General features: G+C 41.4%; 1 protein-coding gene across 8 annotated transcripts in view; it reads left to right on the forward strand.

Moving 5' to 3' along the window:
* LCA5L (lebercilin LCA5 like) overlaps positions 1-24,258 on the forward strand; it is a 48,023-nt gene that overhangs the window by 3,163 nt on the left and 20,602 nt on the right. For 5 of the 8 annotated variants that reach the window (XM_019839369.3, XM_045036598.1, XM_045036600.1 and 2 more), the window contains exons 2-6: positions 2,955-3,110; positions 15,331-15,672; positions 15,940-16,086; positions 19,751-20,265; positions 22,245-22,382. In XM_019839369.3, the coding sequence (XP_019694928.3) occupies positions 15,339-15,672; positions 15,940-16,086; positions 19,751-20,265; positions 22,245-22,382 (1,134 nt within the window). In that variant the 5' untranslated portion in view covers positions 2,955-3,110; positions 15,331-15,338. Of the gene's footprint in view, positions 1-2,954; positions 3,111-15,330; positions 15,673-15,939; positions 16,087-19,750; positions 20,266-22,244; positions 22,383-24,258 lie in introns of those variants that run through there. The other 3 variants (XM_023238723.2, XM_019839371.3, XM_045036602.1) reach the window with 3 other exon arrangements.

Here is a 24,258-nt window from a genome sequence, read left to right on the forward strand (position 1 = left end):
TAGCTTCTCATTGCTCTTGGATTAGTGACCCAAATCATACACCTGCCCTCCTGTGAGCCTGCAGCGGCTCACCCCCACCGACCTCGGGAGGCTCTGGGACCACTGGGACCCAGCCAATGGGCCTCGTCCGCCCACCAGGCCTTGAAAGTGTCTACTCTCTCTATCCAGTGTACTTCCCTCCTACCCTCCATTCCTTTTTGCGTGGGTAGCCCCCACCGGCCTGTCTTAGCTCAGATGGTCCTTCTCTAGAACCTCCATGGTCACTGTCCAGGTCAGGTTTCTCTGTCATGTAGCTTCAGAGAGTTGTGTCTCTTTCCTCTAAAACATTTACAACAGTCACTATTGTGATTATTGCCAGCATGAAAACCCCAATGAAAAGAGAAACATCTCTGTTTGCGTTCATTACATCCCCCACACCTCATGCAGTTCCTGGTGCACAGAAAGCGCCCAAGTCTGTGTTGAAAGAATGAATGAAATGAACATTTTAATGTGTGAGATATATCAAGTGCAGGGTATTTTAGTACGATTTATTAAAATAGAAGGAAAATTCTAGGAAAAAATTACCAGGTCAACACTGAAAATTAGAAGGAAATGTGGCCGTGGCCAGGAGGGGGAGCTGCAAATGCACACTTCTAGAAATGTAGCCCTAAACTCACATTTGGTTTCTTAGCGTCAGGCGGTGAACTGCATTAGCCACCACTTGGTGGGAGCAGAGAGGCCCGGTTTCTCCTTTTTCATCCCAAAGGCACTTCTTGGGGACACTCGGTCTGGGAGTGAGTTTTTGTCAAAAAATAAATAATATCAAGTTGTAAAATGACCAGAACCTACATCGCTTGTCTATAACCAGCCGAACGCTGAACATGACACATTTTCACATTATCAAGGCTTGAAATTTCTGATATATGTAGATATGTTTAATTTACAGATTTTTCACGCTGGACTGGATCTTAGAAGTTATTGAGAACAGTGAGCTAACTTTAGACCTTAGACAGTTGACATCAAGCAGCCAGCTGTACTGGAAGGCCTGCTACTGTCATTCAGATGCCTTTTCTTTAGAGCAAACACCCTCTCTTCTGAATCAGTGCTAATTCTTTTTTTTTTTTTTTTTTTTTTAATGTTTATTTTTGGGAGAGAGAGAGAGACAGAGTGAAAGTGGGGGAGGGGCAGTGAGAGAGGGAGATACAGGATCTGAAGCAGGCTCCAGGCTCCAAGCTGTCAGCACAGAGCCCGATGCGGGGCTCAAACTCACGGACCGCGAGATCATGACCTGAGCCCGAGTCGGACGCTTAACCGCCTGAGCCATGCGGGTGTCCCTCATCTATTTTCTAAGTCATCTTAATTTGCATATAGAAAAGATTGATTTTTATATCCATTTAACTACAGTTTTATTAATATTCTTTAGAGTGTTTTTAGAGTTTTCTAAGTATACAGTCATGTCGTCTGCACATGATAATAATTTGCACAGTATATAATTGGGCTTTTCTTTCCTAATGTTTATTCCTCTTATTTCTCACATCTAATTTCATTGCCTGCTGCCTCCAAGACAGTATTCATTCACAGAAGTGATAGTGGGCATCCTTATCTTAGTCCTTGCGGGAGGGTACGTTCATGTTTCACTAGTAAGCATGAGGCTGGCTTTTGAGTTTGAGACATCTATTTGTTTACCATATTGGAAAAGTGTTCATTTAAAGGGCACTTAGGGCATTTTAAGTTGAGTCAGCAGCAGTGCAAACTTGTCAGGAGTAATGGGCATGGAGACAGGAATTGAGGGAGCTAAGAAAGAAGCACTCTCACCATTAATTTACTGAATATTTATTGAACACTTATGTTTCCCTGGGAACTCTTCTGGGCACTGGGGCTGCAGCAGTAGACACAACAGTCAACATACTGTAATCAAGAAGCACGTGTCAGTGGGGAAGTCAGGCAACGGATAAGCTAAAGGAGAATAATACAGATTGTGTCAGATAATGATTGCTGCTACAGGGAAAAGTAAAGTGGGAAAGGAAGTAGCAAGCATTGAGAATGGATCAGAAAAGAGGGAAAACTTGAACGTCAGCTATTGTTTTCCATAAAGCAGGACTGGTTAAGAATACAGTTACCTCCCCACAGGATAATTTGGGGTGGGAAACCTAGTTGTAACCTTTGAAAACTAAATCATTATCCTGAATGCGTTACAGCTTCCTACAGAATATTTACTTTAAGAATTGGGATTTTCTGGGGGCGCCTGGGTGGCTCAGTCGGTTATACGGCCGACTTCAGCTCAGGTCATGATCTCTCGGTCCGTGAGTTCGAGCCCCACGTCAGGCTCTGTGCTGACCGCTCAGAGCCTGGAGCCTGTTTCAGATTCTGTGTCTCCTTCTCTCTCTGACCCTCCCGCATTCATGCTCTGTCTCTCTCTATGTCTCAAAAATAAATAAACATTAAAAAAAAAATTAAAAAAAAGAATTGGGATTTTCTGGTTGTAGTAATAGCCAAGAATGTAGTAATTTGTGGGACGGTTGAAGAGCAAGTTGCGATATATAATACCATGTCTGGAATATCAGTGCTTCTAAATTAAGATCCAGTGCCCACCAGTAGTACCAGGAGAGTCTTCCTTTCCTTATTTTTGTTGTTTGCAGATAAGTAACAGGTAACCCAAAAACTTTGGTTACTCATGTTCAACTTTGCACTGGAGAGGAAGAACAGGCAGGTTGAGCCACACAACCTTTTGTTCTACCCACAACATTTTCAGAGGCGCTGCTCTGTTGTGGCTCCTTCGAATCCCATTTCCTGATCAACTGCGAAGAGCTGATTCACTTTGATAAGAAGCCTTAGTGTGTGGAGTAGACAGCAAACCATATACAAAGGAGTAGATATAAATTAATCAATACTGATGCAAAACTTGTAACTGATTCTTCTCATATAAATGTTCACTTGTGACATCTTGACCTTTTCCTTTTGTAATGTTATTCTAGGTTTTTTGAAGTATATTCTTTCCTTAAAAAGAGACCAAAACATGTCAAAAACTACTACCCTGGAGACCTCCTAAATACTGTGGTGTGAAGGACCGTCCACTCAGAATGTATAGTTAATCGTCATACATCTTAGGAACGTTTGATGAAGGACAGCAGGTATGCGTTAATTCATTTTAAAACATTTTGGCATATTTTTTTGTCTGCTTTGTCGCAAAAGCAGAATTGAAGACAACTACCCACAAAAAAATGTAGTTTTCAAATGATTCAAATGCGCATCTTGATCTTGAACATTTTTATTTCCAATTCTGTAATTAAAAGAACATGATATACAAATTTATTGTTGTTCTGGGCAGCCATGCCTTTACGTGGCGCATTCCAGGAAAGCATAGCATCAGTTGGGTTACATTCTCTCCATTCAAGCCGTGTTTTTGATTGTAAGTTTTGTTCCTGAGTCATAACAGCAAAGAAACTACTATCAACCCTGTCATGATAGAAACATGTGCAATTATGCTTCAAGAGCAATAAAACAGGAACTTTTCTTAATGTTTATTTATTTTTGAGAGGGGCAGAGAGACAGGGAGACACAGAATCTGTCGCAGGATCCAGGCCCTGAGCTGTCAGCACAGAGCCTGATGTGGGGCTCGAACCCACAAAGTGTGAGATCATGACCTGAGCCAAAGTTGGACCCTTAAATGACTGAGCCACCCAGGTGCCCCAAACAGGAACTTTTATACTGTAAACACTAGTGTTCAAAATATAAATCTTGCCAAAATCTGAACTCTACACCACCATAAACTCAGTATATCAAAAATTAGTAAGCTCGCTCTATAGTAAGAATAATAACATAATTACTAACGGCTTATTTTTAAATCCTTGAAGGCAGAAGTTTGCTTTCTTCATAACCCCAGTGCCTAGTAGACACTAAGTAAATGTTCTTTGATTGGACATTTTCATTAATTAATTGGTCAATAAACTCAGAAGAACATTAGATGGTTGGCCTAAGACTGGTTTTTCAGTAATGCACCACATAATCAGAAATCCATGTGTGGAGCCTACATACATTTTTTAATTAACAACAATGAGGTAAGACCAGTTATATTAATACAAAGACACACAGAAACAGTTTCATCAACTTAAAAGGGTATTTATGGACCTGATACTAGTCACCAATCCATCCATCTTTAACAGATCAGTGAGAAAACTGGTATTTAACAGACTGAATATTCCAGGGAGCTGCTTGATATATGCATTCATGGCACATCTCGTTGCCGACTAGTAATATCCAAAAATACAGTTCATTTGACATTGTTGATGAGACTTCTCAGACTCCGTTTCATGAAAAAGAATGGAATTACCACAGGTGAACCCAAATAGGCCCAAATTTGGGTCCTACAGATAGAAATTATAGAACAGTTCTGGGGTCCTGAGACTTCCAAAATTCTAAGAATGTTCTGTGTCCTTAGTGGGTGTAATTTATGTTAAGCTCAAGTAATTCTTCTGGTAACTGAACCATCCTGAGAAGACATGTCTGAGTGTATTAATTATCTATGCCTGTGTAACAAATGACCCAAAAAACTTAACAGGTTAAAACAATAGTGTGGTTGGCCAGCACTCCAAAAAATTATTTTGAGATCATGATTTGATTAAAATTAATGGATTAGAGATAGAGAAAATATGGCATTATATAGATTTTTTTCAGAATCAAGTAAACATTCTAGAAAGCATCTGTTCACCTAAATAAGATATTTAGCATTAAATCCTATTCTCCCATGTTCTACAAGATCACTGTTGATTTTGTAACCTCCTAAAGTAGATTGACACAGAAGTTTTCTGTCTATTATAAGTCTGTCTCCAATTTCAAATGAACACTTACTGGATGGAAAAACAACGACAAATATTTATTATTCTCTGGGTCAGGAATCTGGGCATAGCTGGGTTCCTTGGCTCAGGATGTCTCTTAAGGCTGTAGTCAACACGTCAGTTTGGGCCGTAGTAATCCCCAGACTCACCTGGGGGTAGTTCCAGGCTTCCAAACTCACTCCAGCAGTTGGTGGTAGGATTCTGTTTTTCACAGCCTGTTCAACTGAGGGTCTCAGTTCCTCCCTGGCCGTTGGCCTGAGGCCTTAGTTTCTTGTCATGTGTACTTCTCCATGGGTCTGCTTACAACATAGCAGTTGGCTTCCATCAATGTGAGCAAGTGAGAGAAAAAGAGAAGGTGATGACAGAAATCAAAGCCTTTTAGTTAATCTCATCTTGAAAGTGACATCTGAGTCACACCGTAGGGAAGGGGATCACACAAGGACACGAGTCCCAGGAAGTGGGAGTCTGTGGGAGCCATCTGAGAAGCTACCACTCACACTGAGCACATTCCAAAGACAGCCTCAGAAAGGTAGATGAGGACTCCCTTCTTCATCACAGGAGGCACTGGCATGCTCCAGGGCTCTCTAGGGAAGGAAAAGTGACAATGTAGAGGAATCACCTGGTGGTTTCCCCAGCTGACTGAAGGTCTACAGTTAGGTGATTGTTACCATTCAGTAGACGACAGAAGGGATGCGGCCTCTGCCCCTTGACAACCAGCAAAGAAGCCTCCTAGTCTTCCAGATAGTGCCTGACTACCCTTTCCTAAAACCAGTATAGTACAGACAGAATCTAAGGGAGCCCAAAGTGGTTCTTACAGAAAGATTCAGGAATAGAACTGGTTTGGGAAATTAAAGCATTGTTTCTGTGTTCTAGCGTGTAGTGCCTGCTTGTACTGTATGAGGCAGATGTCCACTTCCTGAGCTGGGAGGCGAAAGGGTTTCCCTGGTGGATATTCCCTAGACTTTCAGCAGGAGCCCCAAATGGACTTCCCTCATATCCTAACTTTCTCTGCTTCTCCCTTATTTATTCCCCCTCTCTCTTGATAACCTCTCTCTTCCCACTTTTCCCTCAAGATTTGCCTTACTTCCCTAGATAAATAATGAATGGAAGGGAACTTCCTCAGTCTAATAAAGGAAAAACCTACAACTAACATCACACTTAATGGTGAAAGACTGGACAGTCTCCTTCTCAGCTCCAAGGCAAGACAAGGACGTCAACTCTTAGCAACGCTTCTGTCCAGCATTGTACTGGAGATTCTGCCAACCAGTCCAGCAAGAAAAAGAAATGAAAGGGTCCATATTAGAAAAGGAGAATTCAACCCTCTTTATTTACAGATGACATCATCATCTGTGATGAAATCTATAAAACAGCTACCAGAACCAATGATCAAGTTTACAGGATACGACATCAATACACGAACATCAATTGTTTTTCTATATACTAGCAGCAAACAATTGGAAATTGACATTAAAAGATAATACTACTTAACAACACCTGTATAATAGCAGTGATCAAAAATATGAAATCGTTAGGGATAAATCTGAAAAAAATATGTAAGAGATCTATGCACTACAAACTACAGAAGATGGCCTAACAAACCAAAGCTGTTTTTGTCAGGGTGTCAGTTCTCCATGAATTTATCTGTAGACTCACAATCACAATGACAATTCCATGAGGTTTTTCTGAGGGAACTGACAAGCTGATTCTAACATTCCCATGGAAACTCAGAGAACCTAAATAAAATGGCCAAACAACTTTGAAAAGAAAGAAGAGAGTTGGAGAACTAATGCTATCCCATTTTAAGATTAATTATAGGAGTGCCTGGGTGGCTCAGTCGGTGAAGCATCTGACTTCGGCTCAGGTCATGATCTCATGGTTCATGAGTTTGAGCCCCGCATCAGGCTCAGTACTGACAGCTCATAGCCTGGAGCCTGCTTCGGCTTCTGTGTCTCCCTCTCTGTCCCTCCCCACTCGCACTCTGTCTCGCTCTCAAAAGTAAACATTAAAAAAAATAATAATTTTTAAAAAGATTAATTATAGAGCTGCAGTAACAAGAAAGGTGTGTAAAGTGTCAATGTAAAGATAGAGAACTAGGTGAGCAGAGCCAAGAGAGCTCAGAAATAGACTCACACACGGCATCTCAGTTATAAAGGTACAAAGGCAATTCAGTGCAAAAAGTGTTGGTCTTTTCAAGAAATGGTGCTGGAACAATTGATGTCCTTATTTTATTTTATCTTATTTATTTATTTATTTTTTAACATTTATTTATTTTTGAGAGAGAGAGACGAAGTGCGAGCAGGGGAGGGGCAGAGAGAGGGAGACACAGAATCCACAGCAAGCTCCAGGCTCTGAGCTGTCAGCACAGAACCCGACACGGGGCTTGAACTCATGGATTGCGAGATCATGACCTGAGCCGAAGTCAGACACTTCACCGACTGAGCCCCTAAATATCCTTATTTAAAAAAAAACAAAAAACAAAAAAAAAACTCTGGTCAATTTCTGACCCATGATAATTAATTCAAAATGGATCAAAGTAAAACAAAATTATAAAATTTCTGGGAGAAAATCTTTGTGGCCTCGGGCTACGTAAAAATGTGTTAGATGCAATACCAGAAGAATCAGTAAAAGAACAAATTGGTAATTTGGGCTTCATCAAAATTAAAAACATCTGCAGACACTTTTAGGGGAATGAAAACACAAGCCACAGGCTGGGAGAAAATATTTACAAACATGTATCCAGTAACAGACTTATGTCCAGAGTATAAAAGCTCTGAAAACACAGCCATAAGAAAACCAACAATCCAATTTACAAATGGACAGAAGATTTGAACAGATACTTCATCGCCCCATCCCCCCAAAAAAGAAGACCCAAGGATGGCAAATGGGCGCGTGAAAAGATGTTCAATATTATCCGTCATTTGGGAAATGCAAACTAAAGCCATATAGGGTATCCCTAAACAGACCTATTAGGTTTTTATTTTATTTATTATTTTTTTCTAAATAAAACTAAAAAGAGTAACCATATCAAGTGTTAGCAGGAATGTGGAGCAGCGGGAGCTCATGCACCGCTGGCCGGAACGCCAAATGGTGCAGCTACTGTGGAGAACAGTCTGGCAGCTTCTTAAGAAGTTAAACATGCACTCACCATACAGTCCAGCCAACCCACCCCTAGGTATTTACCCGCCAAAAAAAGAAATCCTATGTCCATACATAGGACCTGGGTATGAATGCCCATAGCTGTTTTATTTGTAATGGCCCAACAGTGAAGATAGCTGAAAAGTCCATCAGCAGGTGAACGAATAAACAAATTGTGGTGTGGTCACACAATTGGATACTAACCGCGGATGAGATTGGGGGGGGGATGAACTGCCGATATACACAGTAACTTGGATGAATCTCAAAATCATTATGCTGAGCGAAGAAGCCAAGCCAAACAAAAGTGCATACTGTATGACTCCATTTATAGAAAGCTGTAGAAGATGCAAACCTAGAGTGACAAAACAGTCAGTGGTCATGTGGGGGAAAGGGAGGAGCAGGGAGGGATGGGAGAAAGAAACCTCACAGGGATTGAAGGAAACTTTGTAGGTAGGCTCTACTGATCATGGTGGTAGTCTCACGAGTATATACACATGTCTAGCATTATCAAATTGTATGCTTTAAATATGTGCAGTTTATCATATGTCATTTCATACTGTATTTCTATGTACTCAATAAAAGATTGAAAAAAACCAGTTGCATCTCAGTTGCTTAAGAATTTGTTTCCTTATATATACTCTTAGTAAGCCAAATAAGTTGACCTACTGGATGCATTAAAAATGATGATTGAAATGTTGGTGACTCACCTAATAAACTCATTTAAGTTTATTAAGTTGGTACCATCGTTACTGAACTGCTTCATAGGAAACCCTCTGGTCCCCTGTGTCTCTTATGACCGTTTTTTTGTCGAAGACTGCTATTAACATTAAGAACAATTGCCTTTCTATTTGTTACAGCAGAAAGAAGCACATCAAGTTTACCTAAAAGCTGATATTAATAAACAACTGACATTCATGAGTTGTAGGAAATCACTGGGACAGCCAGCTCATCTCCTGGCTGTACCAGGTTGTAAATGTATTGTTTCAAAAGAATATAGCACTGTGTAAAACATTTATGACAACTCTTAAGTTTAGTAAATTACAAAAAAAAATTAACATCTTAAGGATATGGATTGAAATTACAGCTTGTAATTCTTAGATATTTGTGCTTATTTAATTATGAGAGTGATCAGTGAACCCAGTAATTAATCCGAAGTTGCTTATGTTTTCAGTGAAATAGATTAGATTATAATAGTGATCAAGAGTAAAATAACTGTGTCTCATACCATGTTGTATAGAAATTTATTGAAAACAAGCTGACAGTACATCCACTAGATAATTGGTGACAATGATGAGTTTTCTACCCACCCATCCCACACACTCACAAAAATACTTTCTATATAAGACTGCATTTTGGCCCATCCTGTGGAAATGATACTGATTGTATTCGGTGAATTATTGAGCAGGAAAGATTACGGACAACTTTGCTAATATGGCATCTTCATCTTCTCACTGGGATGTTTTTAATTGTATGCGATTTTCTCAAGCATTTTAAAGGAGCTATAGTTACTGCCTCCTAGCTATAGGGACCTTGCAAAATAGAGACCCACAGGAGATTGTATACATTGGACAATTCAGCCAAAAACAGAGGCTTATGGCTCTTGCAAATCTATATGGGGAGAGCAATAATGACTTCAAATCCACCTTCTTTTCCATAGCTAAACCTATAAAGCCTTCTATTAGAGTACATTTTAATCATAGAATTATTTTAAGAGCGAGGCTGTTTATAGATATTAAGGCTTATTTGGCTCCAATGGATTTCAATTAGAATTTTGTCCTTTTTTTTTCCTGTTACATCAATGTTTATTAAACAAAGAGACCAGGATGGCTAGTTCTCTGCTGTATCAGACATGGGGCAATCAACTCGTTTTAGCCCTATGTAAGCATGTGATTCAGAGGAACTACTTTATTTTTTTAATAAAAAAAATTTTTTTTAATGTTTATTTCTTTTTGAGAGAGAGAGAGAGACAGAATGTGAGAAAGGGAGAGGCAGAGACAGGAGACACGGAATCCAAAGCAGGCTCCAGGCTCTGAGCTGTCAGCACAGAGCCTGATGTGAGGCTCAAACTAATGAACCATGAGATCATGACCTAAGCTGAAGCTGGACGCTTAATCAACTGAGCCAACCAGGCGCCCCTATTTTTCTTCAATTTTTTTTAACGTTTACTTATTTTTGAGAGAGAGACAGACAGACAGAGTGTGGGTAAGGAAGGGGCAGAGAGAGACAGAGACACAGAATCGGAAGCAGGCTCCAGGCTCTGAGCTGTCAGCACAGAGCCCGACATGGGGCTTGAACCCGCGAACCATGATATCATGACCTGAGCCAAGGTCAGATACTCAACCAACTGAACCACCCAGAAGCCCTGGGAATATTTCTTTAAAAAAATTGTACGTGTATGGGGCACCTGAGCATCCAACTCTTGACTTCGGCTCAGGTCATGATCTCGCATGTGTGAGTTCAAGCCCAGCATTGGACTCTGTGCTGAGAGCTCAGAGCCTTGGGATTCTCTCTTTTCCTCTCTGGCCCTCCCCCACCTGCTCTCTATTTCTTTCACAAAATAAAAATAAACTTAAAAAAGTTGTACCTGGAGTACAAGCACATCACCAAACCTCAATGTTCTAATCTAGGAATGGAAAAAAAACCACTCCTTCACCCTAACTTCCTTATCTGTATCTCTCCCTGTTCCCGTCATGTCGGATTCTGAGTGAGTTGTACTGATTAATCTAAAAGGTTAAGGGATACGTGATTGGTTTCAATATAGTCTCAGATTTTGGACTCTAGACTAGAGGTAAAACGTGAAAAGCTGAAGAGTGAGTGATCCTCAGAGGTTTCTCACAGGTCTTGACATACTTTAACAGTTTACAGTTGCAGTGACAATTAAGTTGGGTCAAATTATGTCCATTTGGGGTCAAGTAGTATGGTACGGTGAAAAAAACTCAGCGGACAGACCTGGCCTAAAAACTGAGTTCTCCCCCTCACTGGCTTTGTGACCTCAGACGGGTTACTTGACGTTTCTGAGCCTTACTTAGTTTGCTCAACAGTAAAATACGATGACTGATCCCTATTGCACAGGGCTGTGCATGATGAAGTCAGCCGCCATATGGAAGCTGCTGCCTCTGCGCTTGGCATACAGTGTAGGGGGGTGATGGTGGTGGTCCGTATTCAAGTGGTTACAAATTTTGGTTGTGAGGCAGCAGTGGGTGGCCTGAAGTTACAACAGAAACAAGACACAGTCTCTGTCTTCAGAGAGTTTTCAGTCAAATGCCATTTGTCAAGCAATCGTTCCCAGTAAATAGTTGATGTGGAAACAGACTGACTCTTGGTTGCATCTCTCACATAAAGACACGAGCAGGGCCCTCGAGAGTCCTGGTGTGTGTTCAAGAATTACTCTTCCAAGAGGCAACTAGTATTTGCTGATGGCGTGCTATGGGACAGGTGCCGTGATAGATATTTACAAACACTATCTCATTTCTCCCTGTGATAACCCTATGGAATCGGTGTTGTTATTCATGTCTTATAGATGGCCAATATCACTTCACTAACTGACAGACTTAGGTTCAAGCCCACGTCAGCCTGCCTTCAAGTTGTCCACCACCTTCGACTGTCACACTCCCACTCTTGTAGCATTGGACAGTTTGTGACTGTAAATGAAAAACACTCTTGAATTAAGCCTGTATCCTACAATACTGGGATGCCTGTCTCAAAGGAGAGTTCTGAGGAAGGAGAAGGGAATTTTATTTTATTTTATTTTTTATTTTTTAAAATTTACATCCTAATTAGTTAGCATATAGTGAAACGATGATTTCAAGAGTAGATTCCTTAAGCCCCTTCCCCATTTAGCCCATCCCTCCTCCCACAACCCCTCCAGTAACCCTCAGTTTGTTCTTCATATTTATGAGTCTCTTCTGTTTTGTCTCCCTCCCTGTTTTTATATTATTTTTGTTTCCCTTATGTTCATCTGTTTTGTCTCTTAAAGTCCTCATATGAGTGAAGTCATATGATTTTTGTCTTTCTCTAATTTCACTTAGCATAATACCCTCCCGTTCCATCCACATAGTCGCAAATGGCAAGATTTCATTCTTTTTGATTGCCGAGTAATACTCCCTCGTATATATAGACCACATCTTCTTTATCCGTTCATCCATCGATGGACATTTGGGCTCTTTCCGTACTTTGGCTATTGTTGATAGTGCTGCTATAAACATGGGGGTGCATGTGTCCTTTCTAAATAGCACACCGGTATCGCTTGGATAAATGCCTAGTGCAATTGCTGGGTCATAGGGCAGTTCTATTTTTAGTTTTTTGAGGAACCTCCATACTGTTTTCCAGAGTGGCTGCACCAGCTTGCATTCCCAAGGAGGAGGGAATTTTTACAGGGCTTTAGCAGCAGAGGTCAGCCAACAACTGGTCAAAAATTTGTCTCACAGATTACCAGCCATTGGCTTCTTGCAGTGATTTGGATTTAACAAGATGCATGGAGGAAGTTAGGGGCTAAAGTCATGAGAGGGAAGAGGTGAGGAGGGACAGCTCCTAGGGTCAAGGACAGGCAAGACCATGAGGGCCACAGCAGAGCATTTTTGGTCCTTCAGGATCTTGTACACCAGCAACTTGGTCTCTTCTTAATCCATCTGCAAAGGTTCAGAAGTAAGGATCTTTGCCTGTGCATCTACCCACTGTTACATGGCAGAATGCGTCTGGAAAGATCAATTCTTTGCCTTAGGATGTGTGATGTTACCACCAGTGTGATGTTTGCAGTTGTAATCCTTAATGAAAAAAGTCCTGACCTGGAAGCAAGAAAACAGGGACAACTGCTTAACCTGCTTGAGCCTGTTCCCTTCACGTGGCCAGGATGAGATGATGCAAACACAGCTTGGGTGAAGTAAAAACACTCACTAAATATGAAGTACGGTACTAATGTTATGAGGATTATTTGGGCTAAGATTTCTGTAGTGGGGAGATGGTGAACTGCCTCATGTATTTCATCAGAAGAGAGAAAGCTTGACAGTCCAGCCAATGCAGAAAGAGGCAGAAGCTGACTCGGGAAAAAAACCAAAAACTCTCAGTAGAGCCAGTGACGTTAGATCCCTGTTGGGAAGGGTCTGGTGGCAGCTCATTTCTCTTCTGCCTTCTTGATGAAACAGAAGAAGTGGGGGTGTTGAATGAAAACAATAACCCCCGTAAAGACCTGGGAGATGGGTTCCTTTGTTTTGAACTGCTGTCAAAACAGAACTGGTATTCTGTGCCTTCCTGCAGCGGCATCATAGAGGATTCCAGAGCCTCCTTGTGTCTGAGTTCACATTCTGTCCATTTTAAATTCTCACGTCAGATGACTAAAGGCTTACCAACAGTATCAAAAGTTTGGGTACAGGGGCGCCTGGCTGGCTCAGTCAGTGGCGCATGTGACTCCTGATCTCGGGGGTGGTGAGTTTGAGCCCCAGGTAGGGTCCAGAGATTACTTTAAAAAAGAAAAAAAAAAAGCTTGTGTATATTGGAATCTAGTCTTTGTATATTAACCACGGACAAGGGCATGTGAAAGCTACGTATAGTATAGTTGCTGTCCTGAGCTATCTTGGAGCTGGACTCATTGTACCTCAGAGAACTTTCCTGTGAAACTTTTGTATTCTTAGGGAGTGTGCATTTACCTGTGGGCCATCATGTCTCCCAGGGTCCTTAGATCAAACAAGAATCTGGATGGAGGATTGCAGACCTCGTGGGGCGTGTGTAGGAGAGTCTGTGTGAGAGACCTTGTCATCTAGCCTTACTGGTCACACAGATTATTCAGCTGAATCAAGTTCAATACTACTGCCTAGGCTCTATACCAAGAATTTAAAAATAAAGTGGAAGTAAACTACAGTACCTTTGTTTTCACTGAATGTCAAGCAGATGCTAGCAGCAAAGTGCCGAGAAGTCATTCTAGATGCATAGAACCCTGCAGTGATGTGTGACGTTGCTTTGGGGAGTAATTCACTGCAGTAAAACATTCCTGACCTACAAATGAAGACCTGCTATGTTTATTAAACCTTCTGTTGCACTTAATTTGAACCAAATCTAACCGAAATAAAAGTGACTATGTCTGGGTCTTAATTAGTTTTTCAGTCATGGCCTTTGGTTACAAGGACTTTGGACTACATGGTAGCTTTCGTCCCTGATGAGAAATTAGGATTGCATCATCAAATTTCATTTCATTTTTAGTTTTTATTTATTTTTTTTTTAATTTTTTTTCAACGTTTTTTATTTATTTTTGGGACAGAGAGAGACAGAGCATGAACGGGGGAGGGGCAGAGAGAGAGGGAGACACAGAATCGGAAACAGGCTCCAGGCTCTGAGCCATCAGCCCAGAGCCGGACGGGGGGCTCGAACTCACGGACCGCGAGATCGTGACCCGGCTGAAGTCGGACGCTTAACCGACTGCGCCACCCAGGCGCCCCATCATTTTTAGTTTTTAAACACATTGCTTCGAAGTCCGCTTTAGTCTTGTTTAACTCCCAAGTAAGGTTTTGATTTTTCACATTGAATGATTAAATTTCTAATAATTAGACAAACTTGGTTTTGATTTTTCCAAATCCATTATTATAAAAGTTTGGTCTTTGTGTAGCTGCAAAAGTATGATCAGTTCTTTATTAAACAAATGTAAATTTTCCACTGGGTGGACTGTCTTCAAAAAGGTTCCAACAATGGGATGATTTTCCATGCAAATCACATTTTTTCCTGAATTGTTTTCTGTCATCATGTAGCTGTAATCGGGGAGGTCCTATTCATGTTCTAATAGTCCAAATGGAGCACAGAAAGGAAAGCACATTTTTTTAATTAAAATATGACAAGCCTTGTAATTATGGATCAAGCTTATATCCCTGGGATCCACGATTACTCTTAATTTAAAGCAAGTATTAACTCTAAAAAAGTAGTAGATTGATCTGTTATATTCTATGCTATATGTTTCATCTCAAAAGTGTGATTTCATCACTAATAAATACAAGTGTGTCCATCTCCGCAAATATGTCTGAGTTTCCTAAGTATTGCATTTCATACCAGCCATCCAAGCTTCCCAAGCACTGTCGTTTTCTTCAAGGCAAAATCTTGCAACATTCTTAGAGAATGAAGATGTAATTCACTAATTCACAAATTGCTGTCATTGTTGTCCTCTGATGTGAACTTTGTCTTGTATTACCAGTGAATAGAGTCTCACCAAAGTTTGTCTCAGGGGTCTTACATTTTATGTCAAAGAAAAACACAAAACCCAACTGAGATTTTTTCCAGAAAATACTTCCACAAGATGTGGTGTCTCCCATTCCTAATGATCCACTTATAGTTAAATATAGTAAAGCAGAGGTTCATTTTAATGTCAATAGCTATCAATCTGAAAACACTTTTCTCCTATCAGGTTTTGCTATGTCTCTGGCTGATCCAGCAGAAACAAGTGTAGATGAGCACCTCCCCTGTGTGGCCTTAGGACCCAGGAGGAGGTCTGCAGAATGCACGGGAACCCAGGACGCAGGTGACTGTTCAAGAGGCAGCCCCAGTCACGCTTCTGATAGGAGTGTGGATTACAGCAGATCTCAGTGTTCCTGCAGAAGTTTAAGTTCTCCCTGTGATTATTCAGAAGACTTTCTCTCTGAATGTTCTGAAACAGCTTGTAATAGAAATTATTTAGAGAAGACTATGATAAGAGAAAAAAAGAATGAGAAGAAAACGTATAATGTCTCTAAAGTCCCCCAACCTAAAGGTAAGAAGCAAAATTTCCCAAGCAAGACCAAACTTCTGTTCCCAATGACATTATTATTTAATGCACTAGTATTTGAAGTCGCCCCTATTCAGTTTTATTGTTGTCCCCTATTTCAAATGTGTGTTTATAAATGAACTTGTATGGAAGGAAATAGAGAAATTGGGAATGATTACAAGATGGCAGGAAGTTAGGCTGAAAACATAAAACCTAGCCCTCTTGTACAACTTACCCTGCTGGAGCCTATAGTGAGGTTAGTTCCGTTTTTAGTTAACAGGTGGCCTTGTTACAGAGTACCACGACACTTGGACTTTGCTGGCCTCTTGCCTCGCATCCCAGCTGAAGAATCAAGGTTTGAATTGCCAATGAACTGTAAATACCCGAGTCAGCACCCCAAGAGGATGGTCTACAAGTCCGGTGAGGCAAAGATCATCTTTTGAGACAGAGGTGGTTCAAAAGGCTGTTAACAAGGTCATTCATTCCCTTGTGGACTGTAAGAGTACCGACACCAGTTCCTAACTGTCCACATGGAAGTAGCCTTGTGATGTCCTTGACCTCACTCCCTGCCTCCCTGCCCAGACTGTGAACACCTCCTCCCATTTTAGGCAATCCTGGGCTTATAAATATTCCCAATATGGAAATGGCTGAAACTTTCTTCGGCTGTGGCCATCAGAACTGCCATCAGTGAACACCTGGAAACTACGTCAATACTATGTGGACAGCATGTCTGCTGTCAGGTGTACCCCGTGTCTCCCCCCAGCCAGCCCCCTGTGACCAGGTGTGCCTAGGACTCCCTCTGCTACCTCAGAGTCATCTAGAACCTTCAGGTCCCCTTCTTCCCAGCTATAGGGTAGGGATTCTTCATCTTAGTCGCATATCTCTGGGCTGCATGAAAATCTTTGCATTTTTTATGTCTATTTACATTTGTGAACTCTTCTAGGGAGAAGGACCCATGAGCTTCCACCAGATTCTCAAAAGGCTAAAAGCTCCTTTTCTAGAGAGGTAGGAGTCTTATGCTCACGGTCAAGGCCGAGGGTAGAAGATGAAAAGCCTAGTTCCTTCTGTCACATGGGACTCTGTCAAAAGAAGTCTGTTTGTGGCATTTGGAAGAGATTATCACAACAGAAACTACATCGTGGTTAGGCTCCATCGTGGTTATGATCCCCTATCCACGTCTGAATTTACAAAACTCTGAAAAACAAACAGTTTTTATATCTTTGGTACCTAAACTGATTCAGCAACAAAAACCAGATCTGAACTAACATGAGACTGATCTTTATTTCAGTTAGTGTGAATAGCCACATATTTCACAAAAATATTCTTTGATTGAAGTATGCTATTCCCAGCCCTACTGGAAATTCTATGGGGAATACTGTATATGCACCAAAATAATAATAATAATAATAATAATTCAGAAACAGTCTGGCTCCAAGGTTTTATGACAGGGATCATAGATCTATACACTACACTTTGTATTGATTCTACACTTCCGTGGGGCTGTATGAAAGGTTGTTAGCATTTATAAAACTATTTCTACACGAACTGCACTTTGAGTTCTAAGTGCCTGACAATTTAACTTTTAAAAATTGTTTCCTCATTTATTTATTCCACAAGTATTTGAGTTCTTTATGCGAAACACCTGGCCATAAATTGGGAGCAGCCAAAATTAATTTTGTCACTTCATTAAGAGTAGTTTAATCATTGGGCTAAATCTGCCTCACTACATGAAATGAGATAGAAATGATAAATTTGGTCATTCTTACCAGGCAGGGGTTAGTATAATGAGATGCAAAATCATTAAGGACTAAACTCTATTTCCGTTTTCCATAACCTTGATTAGTATACAAGTATGCGTAATGTCTATAGAATAAATTTATTCTATGTCACTCAAATACAAGTGGTATGTTTATCTCCTGAAGCAAGTAAATCTGGTTCATCCTCCCCCAAGCACCAGCTAGGGTAGGCAAACAGTTCAGTCTCAGATGTGTTTGGGGGAAGAGGGAGTTTGGGTGGCTTTACACAGACCGGACACTTGGGGAAGGGCTTCTGGTCCTTCATTTGCATCACAAACATTCCTTGTCCAAACACATGGGGTCACCTCCTGTTTTCAAAGTACACATGCCCTGTATGTACATCTCAACCTGGGACCTTGGCAGGTGTGCCCATGGCCACAGGGATTAGTCCCCAAGCACCCATTCATGCTGCCTCTGTCCTCCCGTCACTTGAGCACAGCACATGTCAGGGACATAAGCCTCCACAGCCCACAGAACCCACCACCCTCATCCTTCTAGTCTCAGGGAGAGCCCTCTCTCCTCCGGGAAACATCACCCAAGAGTAGTGAGACATTGTAAGTTGGGAGTCAAGTTTCGGTCATGCTGGACGTGGTGTAGAACATGACAGTCCCCACCCCACCCCACCCCCTGTTTTAATCCAGCCTGATCCACCTGGGTCTGGGCCTTTCCCAGCCAGTGCCCAGCCTCAGAGGTTGACCTCTGCTTTCCAATTTTCAATGTGCTCAAAAACCTATTCCAAAATACTCAAACGTTCAAGCACAGCCTTTACTGAATCGTTCCCAGTGGGAAAATAAAGACCTGTGGGGGCACAGTTGTAAAGACCGCCCATTGATTACTGATGTGATACGGATACTGTAATCGTTGCCACATCTATGTGTTCTGTCACAGTCACAATTGAGATGCCTTGTCCCCAGGAAGCACCTTCCATTTCTGTTGGCTCGTGATTTCCATCACAGGCAGAATCACCTTTTCCACCACCTACACCAAACATATTAAGCCGTGTCTCAGGTGACGTGTCCACATGTGGGCAACAGCTTAAGGCTAGGACTCCAGTGACACTGGCCACTAGATGCTTTCTCTCTCCAGGATGAGGACCATATATTTTTTTAGTTCTAGAATCCAGTTTCAGTCTCTCTCTCATAATACAGATATACTAGGGGCTCCTGGGTGGCTCAGTTGATTAAGCATCTGACTCTTGATTTCAGCTCAAGTCATGACCTCACGGTTCATGAGATCGAGCCCTGAGTCAGGCTCCATGCTGGGAGGGTGGAGCCTGCTTGGGATTCTCTCTCTCTTCTCTCTTTGCCCCTCCCCTGCTCATGCAGTCTCTCTCTCTCTCTCTCTCTCTCTCTCTCTCGCTCTCTCAATATAAATCAATAAACTAAAAAAAGAATATAGATATACTAACGTGCACACGCACATACACAGTATGCACATAAACACATGTAAATGTCATGCAAATGCACATACATATGGGGCAGTAGCACAGGCACACAGACATGGGTTCCATTTCACCACTGACTAGCTGTGTGCCCATCAAGCAGGATGTCGCGAAGCATCAGTTTGTTCATCTTTAAAATGGGATAATAATGCAGTGACGTTACACATACATTTGACACAACTCAGTTATATAAGCTTGATGTGACATTGTTTAGATACATTTTGTTTGAAATAGACTTCTGAATACAAGCCAACTAACTACTTCCTTTAGAGCCCAAAGTAACAGGAAAACTTAGCTATGTTGGATTTACTGAGAAATGGAATATCCGTACACACAGTCTAAGCAGTTCAATGGCTTTCTAAGGCTCTTTTTGAATATAGGAGATCTTCATATATAACACTGGGCTCTCATGTTACACTCGAATTGCCTCATAACATATTATTGGAAGGATTATATCAGATAATCTACATATAGCATTTAGTTCAATGCTTAACATGTGATAAGCCCTTAGTAAATGTTATCTATTATTGTGTTTTTTAATAGAACTTTAATAATAGAAATAAGTACAGGTTTTACAGTCAAAGAAAGCCTGGTTTTCCATCCATTCTATGCCACTTTGTGGTTCTGTGACCTTAGACAAATGAGTCATAATCCCTAGCTGTAAAAAAGATGACTACTGACCTGAAATGAGGTATCTATATATGAAGTCCCTACCTGAAGCACGTCTATATTACATGTTCGTTCGCCTTGTATGTGTGTGGGGTGCAGGTGGGGGTAACACATATGCGCATATCTGCATATCTCTATCTATATGACTAGTAACAAACTGGATTATCTGCTCACGCAGGCCGGAAGGAAATCTCAGTTGAAAAAAAGCACAACTGGAATGCGCCACTTTTAAATGCTCAGAACAATGTGATTGCCCAAAGAAGAGATGCTATGACTCATCGCATCCTCTCAGCAAGGCTCCAGAAGATTAAAGAGCTCAAAAACGAACTATGTGATATACGTCGTAAATTGGAAGCCACGGTCATAGAAAACCAATTTTTGAAACATCTTCAGCTTAGGCACTTGAAAGCAATAGGGAAATATGAGAATTCACAAAATAATCTACCTCAAATTATGGTAAAACATCAGAATGAAGTCAAAAACTTAAGGCAGCTACTTAGGAAATCCCAGGAAAAGGAAAGAAGCGCATCCAGGAAACTTCGAGAAACCGACAGTGAGCTGCTGAAGACTAAAGACTCCTTGCAGGAGCTGCAGAGGCTTTCTGAAGACAAAAATCTTGCAGAGAGGGAAGAACTCACTCAAAAATTGTCTGTCCTCACAACGAAAACAGAGGCAAACAACAAAAAAATACAGGTCCGTATTTCAGAGGCCTAGAAATTGTAATGTCCCAAGAACGATACGCAGAGTACACGTGCGTCACACTTGCCCCCGTGCAGCGAAGCATCCCCAGCTGCTTTGCTCACAGGCCACACCAGTGATGGCATCCAGTGCGGGGGAGGGGGGGCGGGCAGGGGGAGATGTCCCTTCTGTTGTGGCCAGGCTCGTTCGTCTGGAAATGACCATTCTGTAAGTGTGTTCATGTGCTGGAAAGGTGTTGGGTGGGGTTGTGTGAAACCTCTTAGAAGCCAGCCTTCTTCTCCTCGAGTCTGTTTATTAAAGACCCGCTTCCCTAGAAGCCTGCCCCCCGCATCTCTCCAGCCCCTCTCCTCGCACTCCCCCTGGCCAGCTGTCTAGTCGCTACCGCAGAGACATTGTTGGTAGGCTGGAAACAGAAGTGTTTCCCGGAGAATGCTCCTGGGAACTGAGCAGGGGGAGGGGAATTAAAATCACTAATGAATGGGCTGATTTTCTAGAATAGCCGTGGGTGTCAAAGTCTTGGAGACTGCTCTATGAGGGATGATTTGGGGGAACATCCTGATTATACTGAGAATTTTTTGTGTGTTAGTTCTTGGTCTCTACGGACATAAACATAAATAAAATTAGGTTACTGTTTAATTCCTTATTATTTAAATGATGGTGAGAGGCAAGTATTTTTTACAAACTTGAAATAGTAAGAAAATATCAAGTTCATTTCATCCACTTCCTTATTATTTATTTCTTCTTTGGTAAAAATCCTCTATTTTCAAGGAGAACTTCCTCCCACGAAGTGGATATGTGAACTACAGAAAGTGACGAGCAGCCGCATTTTCAGTCACGTAAATAATGTAGAAAAGTCCGATTATTGGCCTCCTGTGTTAATAGCGGACCCATGTTAGCTCACGTCTGTCAAGTAAATGTAGTTGTATCTCACCTACCTATTTTTTATGTATACATGTGAATTAGTTCATGTTTTTTGTAGCTGTAACCAAAACCAAAAAGAATTCAAGAACCCTTTTCTTATCAGAAGCATTTGGTTGTGTGAGAAATTTGGTTGGTTGTAGGGCATTTGCTGGGGGAGAAAATGTTGACGAGCCAAACAGAACATGTCGGTATTTTTCTTTAGTGTTAATACTTTGGGGACTGGGATTTTTACTGATTATTTCATCCTCTCAGCTTACCATATTGCCCACTTTTCTTTAATGACAGAGTATTAATATTAATATGGGGGGAAATGCACTTAATGGGAAAAAAGACAAAAGGAAAGAAAAGGCCTTTTGGTCAAGCCTCTGTCAAAGTCCAGATCAAAGAGTTCTGCAAAAAAAACTGCTGAGGAGGTGCCCGCGCACCAGTGAGCCCTGGGCACGGATGGCCTGCAGCTGCCCAACCTCTCCTGGTCTGAGAATTCCTTTGTCCCTGGGGAGGGAATCCCTGACAGGGAATTCCTTTATGGGGAAGGGGCGGGGCTGTGACCCCTGCGGGAGCTTCCGGGACCAGGCATCCGAGACTCACGCATGCGCCGCTGCCCTGCTGCTGACCCGCCCCCCCCTCCCCCCCCCCCCCCCCCCCCCGACGGACGAGGCGGGCCACGGCCCGGTGCGCACCTGACGCGTTAGCAGGTCTTGGAGTTGGCACAGCCACCTGGGTTGAGTTTTAAAGCATGGCGTTGGTTATATTTATTAATTTTCAGGAAGTGTTCAAAGGTTATGTTTTTAATCAAAATCAGGGGTGTGAAAATCATTGGGTTCCAAACATATTTATTCTCTAGAGTTGGAATATGTGGGTTTTTCGGCTTTTGTATTTGTGCGTGTGGTTATGTTCAGCTCTAACATATGTCCCCTGCACCGGTCGTGCGCTAAAGTTGTATTAAGTTAAAACTGTGCATTTCTCGTAAATGCAATTAGTTCCATTACAGTTGAACTTTGTTAACAATACTACATTGGTTACGGAAGAGTTAAAATATATACTGTTTTCAGAGCTTGGAAAAACAGTTGAGGCTGAACAATAGAGTCTTTAATCGGCAGTTGGCCACTGAGAACCGGAAGACGTTAGCAGCCCAGGCAGCTACAAAGACTCTGCAAATGGAAATAAAACGCCTTCAACAAAAACTTAAGGTACTTCTTTAAAGCAAAATGTAACAAAATTTGTTCAGTTCTGCTTCCCAAAATATCAGAGCTATTCTTTAAATTATTTAACTTTGGGAATCTTTCTCAAATTAACTTTTTCCCTAGACCATTGGAACAGATAGAGGATCTGAAATTACGAGGGTGGGTTCACAGCCTGGTGAGCGTGTGCTGTCACTAGAAGTTAAAGCTCTACACTCTTCATTAACAAAACTTCCTGTTTCCACCCCCACTTCATCCCATGAATTAATATTACTGTATTTCGTTACCATTTTAATGGAAGCCAAACTAAGTTTTCAAATTTGGAAATTAACTTACATCATTAAAATATTTAGTCATTTTAATGGCCCACAAATTCACTTTAAGGCATACCTGAATTGGGGCGCCTTGGCTGGCTCAGTTGGTTAAGTGCCCAACTTTTGATTTTGGCTCAGGTCACAATCTAATGGTTGTGAGATCAAGCCCAGTGTCAGGCTCCATGTTTAGCAGGCTCCATGCTAAGCACGGACCCTGCTTGGGATTCTCTCTCTCTTACCCTCTCTCTGCCCCTCCCCTGCTCACACTATCTCAAAATAAAAAGAAACATTAAAATAATAAATAAAATCTACTTGGAAATGCTTGCAAAACTGTCTTTTAAAGTGTGCTTTAGGGGCACGTGGGTGGCTCAGTCGGTTAAGTGGCCGACTTCAGCTCAGGTCGTGATCTCACGGCTGGTGAGTTCAAGCCCCATGTCAGGCTCTGTGCTGACAGCTCGGAGCCTGCAGCCTGCTTAGGAATCTGTGTCTCCCTCTCTCTCTGCCCCTCCCTTGCTCACCCTCTGTCTCTCTCTCTCTCAAAAATAAATAAACATTTTATTTAAAATGTTTTTAACATTTATTTATTATTGAGAGAGAGAGAGACAGAGGGTGAGCAGAGAGAGAGGGAGACACAGAATCCGAAGCAGGCTGCAGGCTCCGAGCTGTCAGCACAGAGCCCAGATGTAGGGCTTGAACCCACAAACCGCAAGATCCTGACCTGAGCCAAAGTCAGCCGCTTAACCGACTGAGCCACACAGGTGCCCCAATAAATAAACGCTATAAAAAATTTTTAAATGTGCTTTAAAGATAAGAATTAAAAATATTTATTTTTTCAGACTTTTGCTATCTTTCTGCCTTCAAGATTTCTAAAATGGCCAACAAGTTGGAAAAAACTAGATAAACACTTAAGAAATACAGCTCTTTCAAGCCTCAACTAGCAAATCTTAAGTTTGATTCTTTAAGACAAGAATCTTTAACTTTTTTATGACAAGTAGAGAATTCAGATTTCCCAGGAGCCTGGAGAGCACTCAGAGGCAGGGAAAGGATATTAGGAGAGAAAGCTGGGGTGGGGGGGGGGGGGAGAAGAGAAAGTTGGATGTAAATTTTCCCTTTGCAAAGCAGGAAGAGAGTTCTGTTTCTTTCTTCCCTAGAGTCTCAGGTAACTTCAGAGAGAAAAGTATGCCAGAAAATGGGTGTGGCCATAGCAACTAGCTTAGAAATCTAACAGAAGAGTCTTCAAGAACCACTGGTCAAGGCAAACACACCCACATATATGGAGACACTTTCAAAGAATTTTAAAATAAATTTTGTGCTTTCATATGCAATGATATGCATATAAATACTATGCAATCATTAAAAAACAATTTTGAAAGGGGAAATGCTATTTTAATACTTAATGAAATACTTAATGAAAAAGAAGATGCAAAATTCTATATGCAGTAAGATCCAAATTTATTTACAAAAAAAAAAAAGTAAATATACCTCTATACATTTCTGTGCATCTGTAGAAAGGAATGGGGACTCTTTACATTATAATATGGTAATCTCTAGGATATATGGATAAGTGAAAA

Source organism: Felis catus, chromosome C2 (assembly GCF_018350175.1).
Source record: "Felis catus isolate Fca126 chromosome C2, F.catus_Fca126_mat1.0, whole genome shotgun sequence".
In the NCBI taxonomy this organism is placed as follows: Eukaryota; Metazoa; Chordata; class Mammalia; order Carnivora; family Felidae; genus Felis; species Felis catus.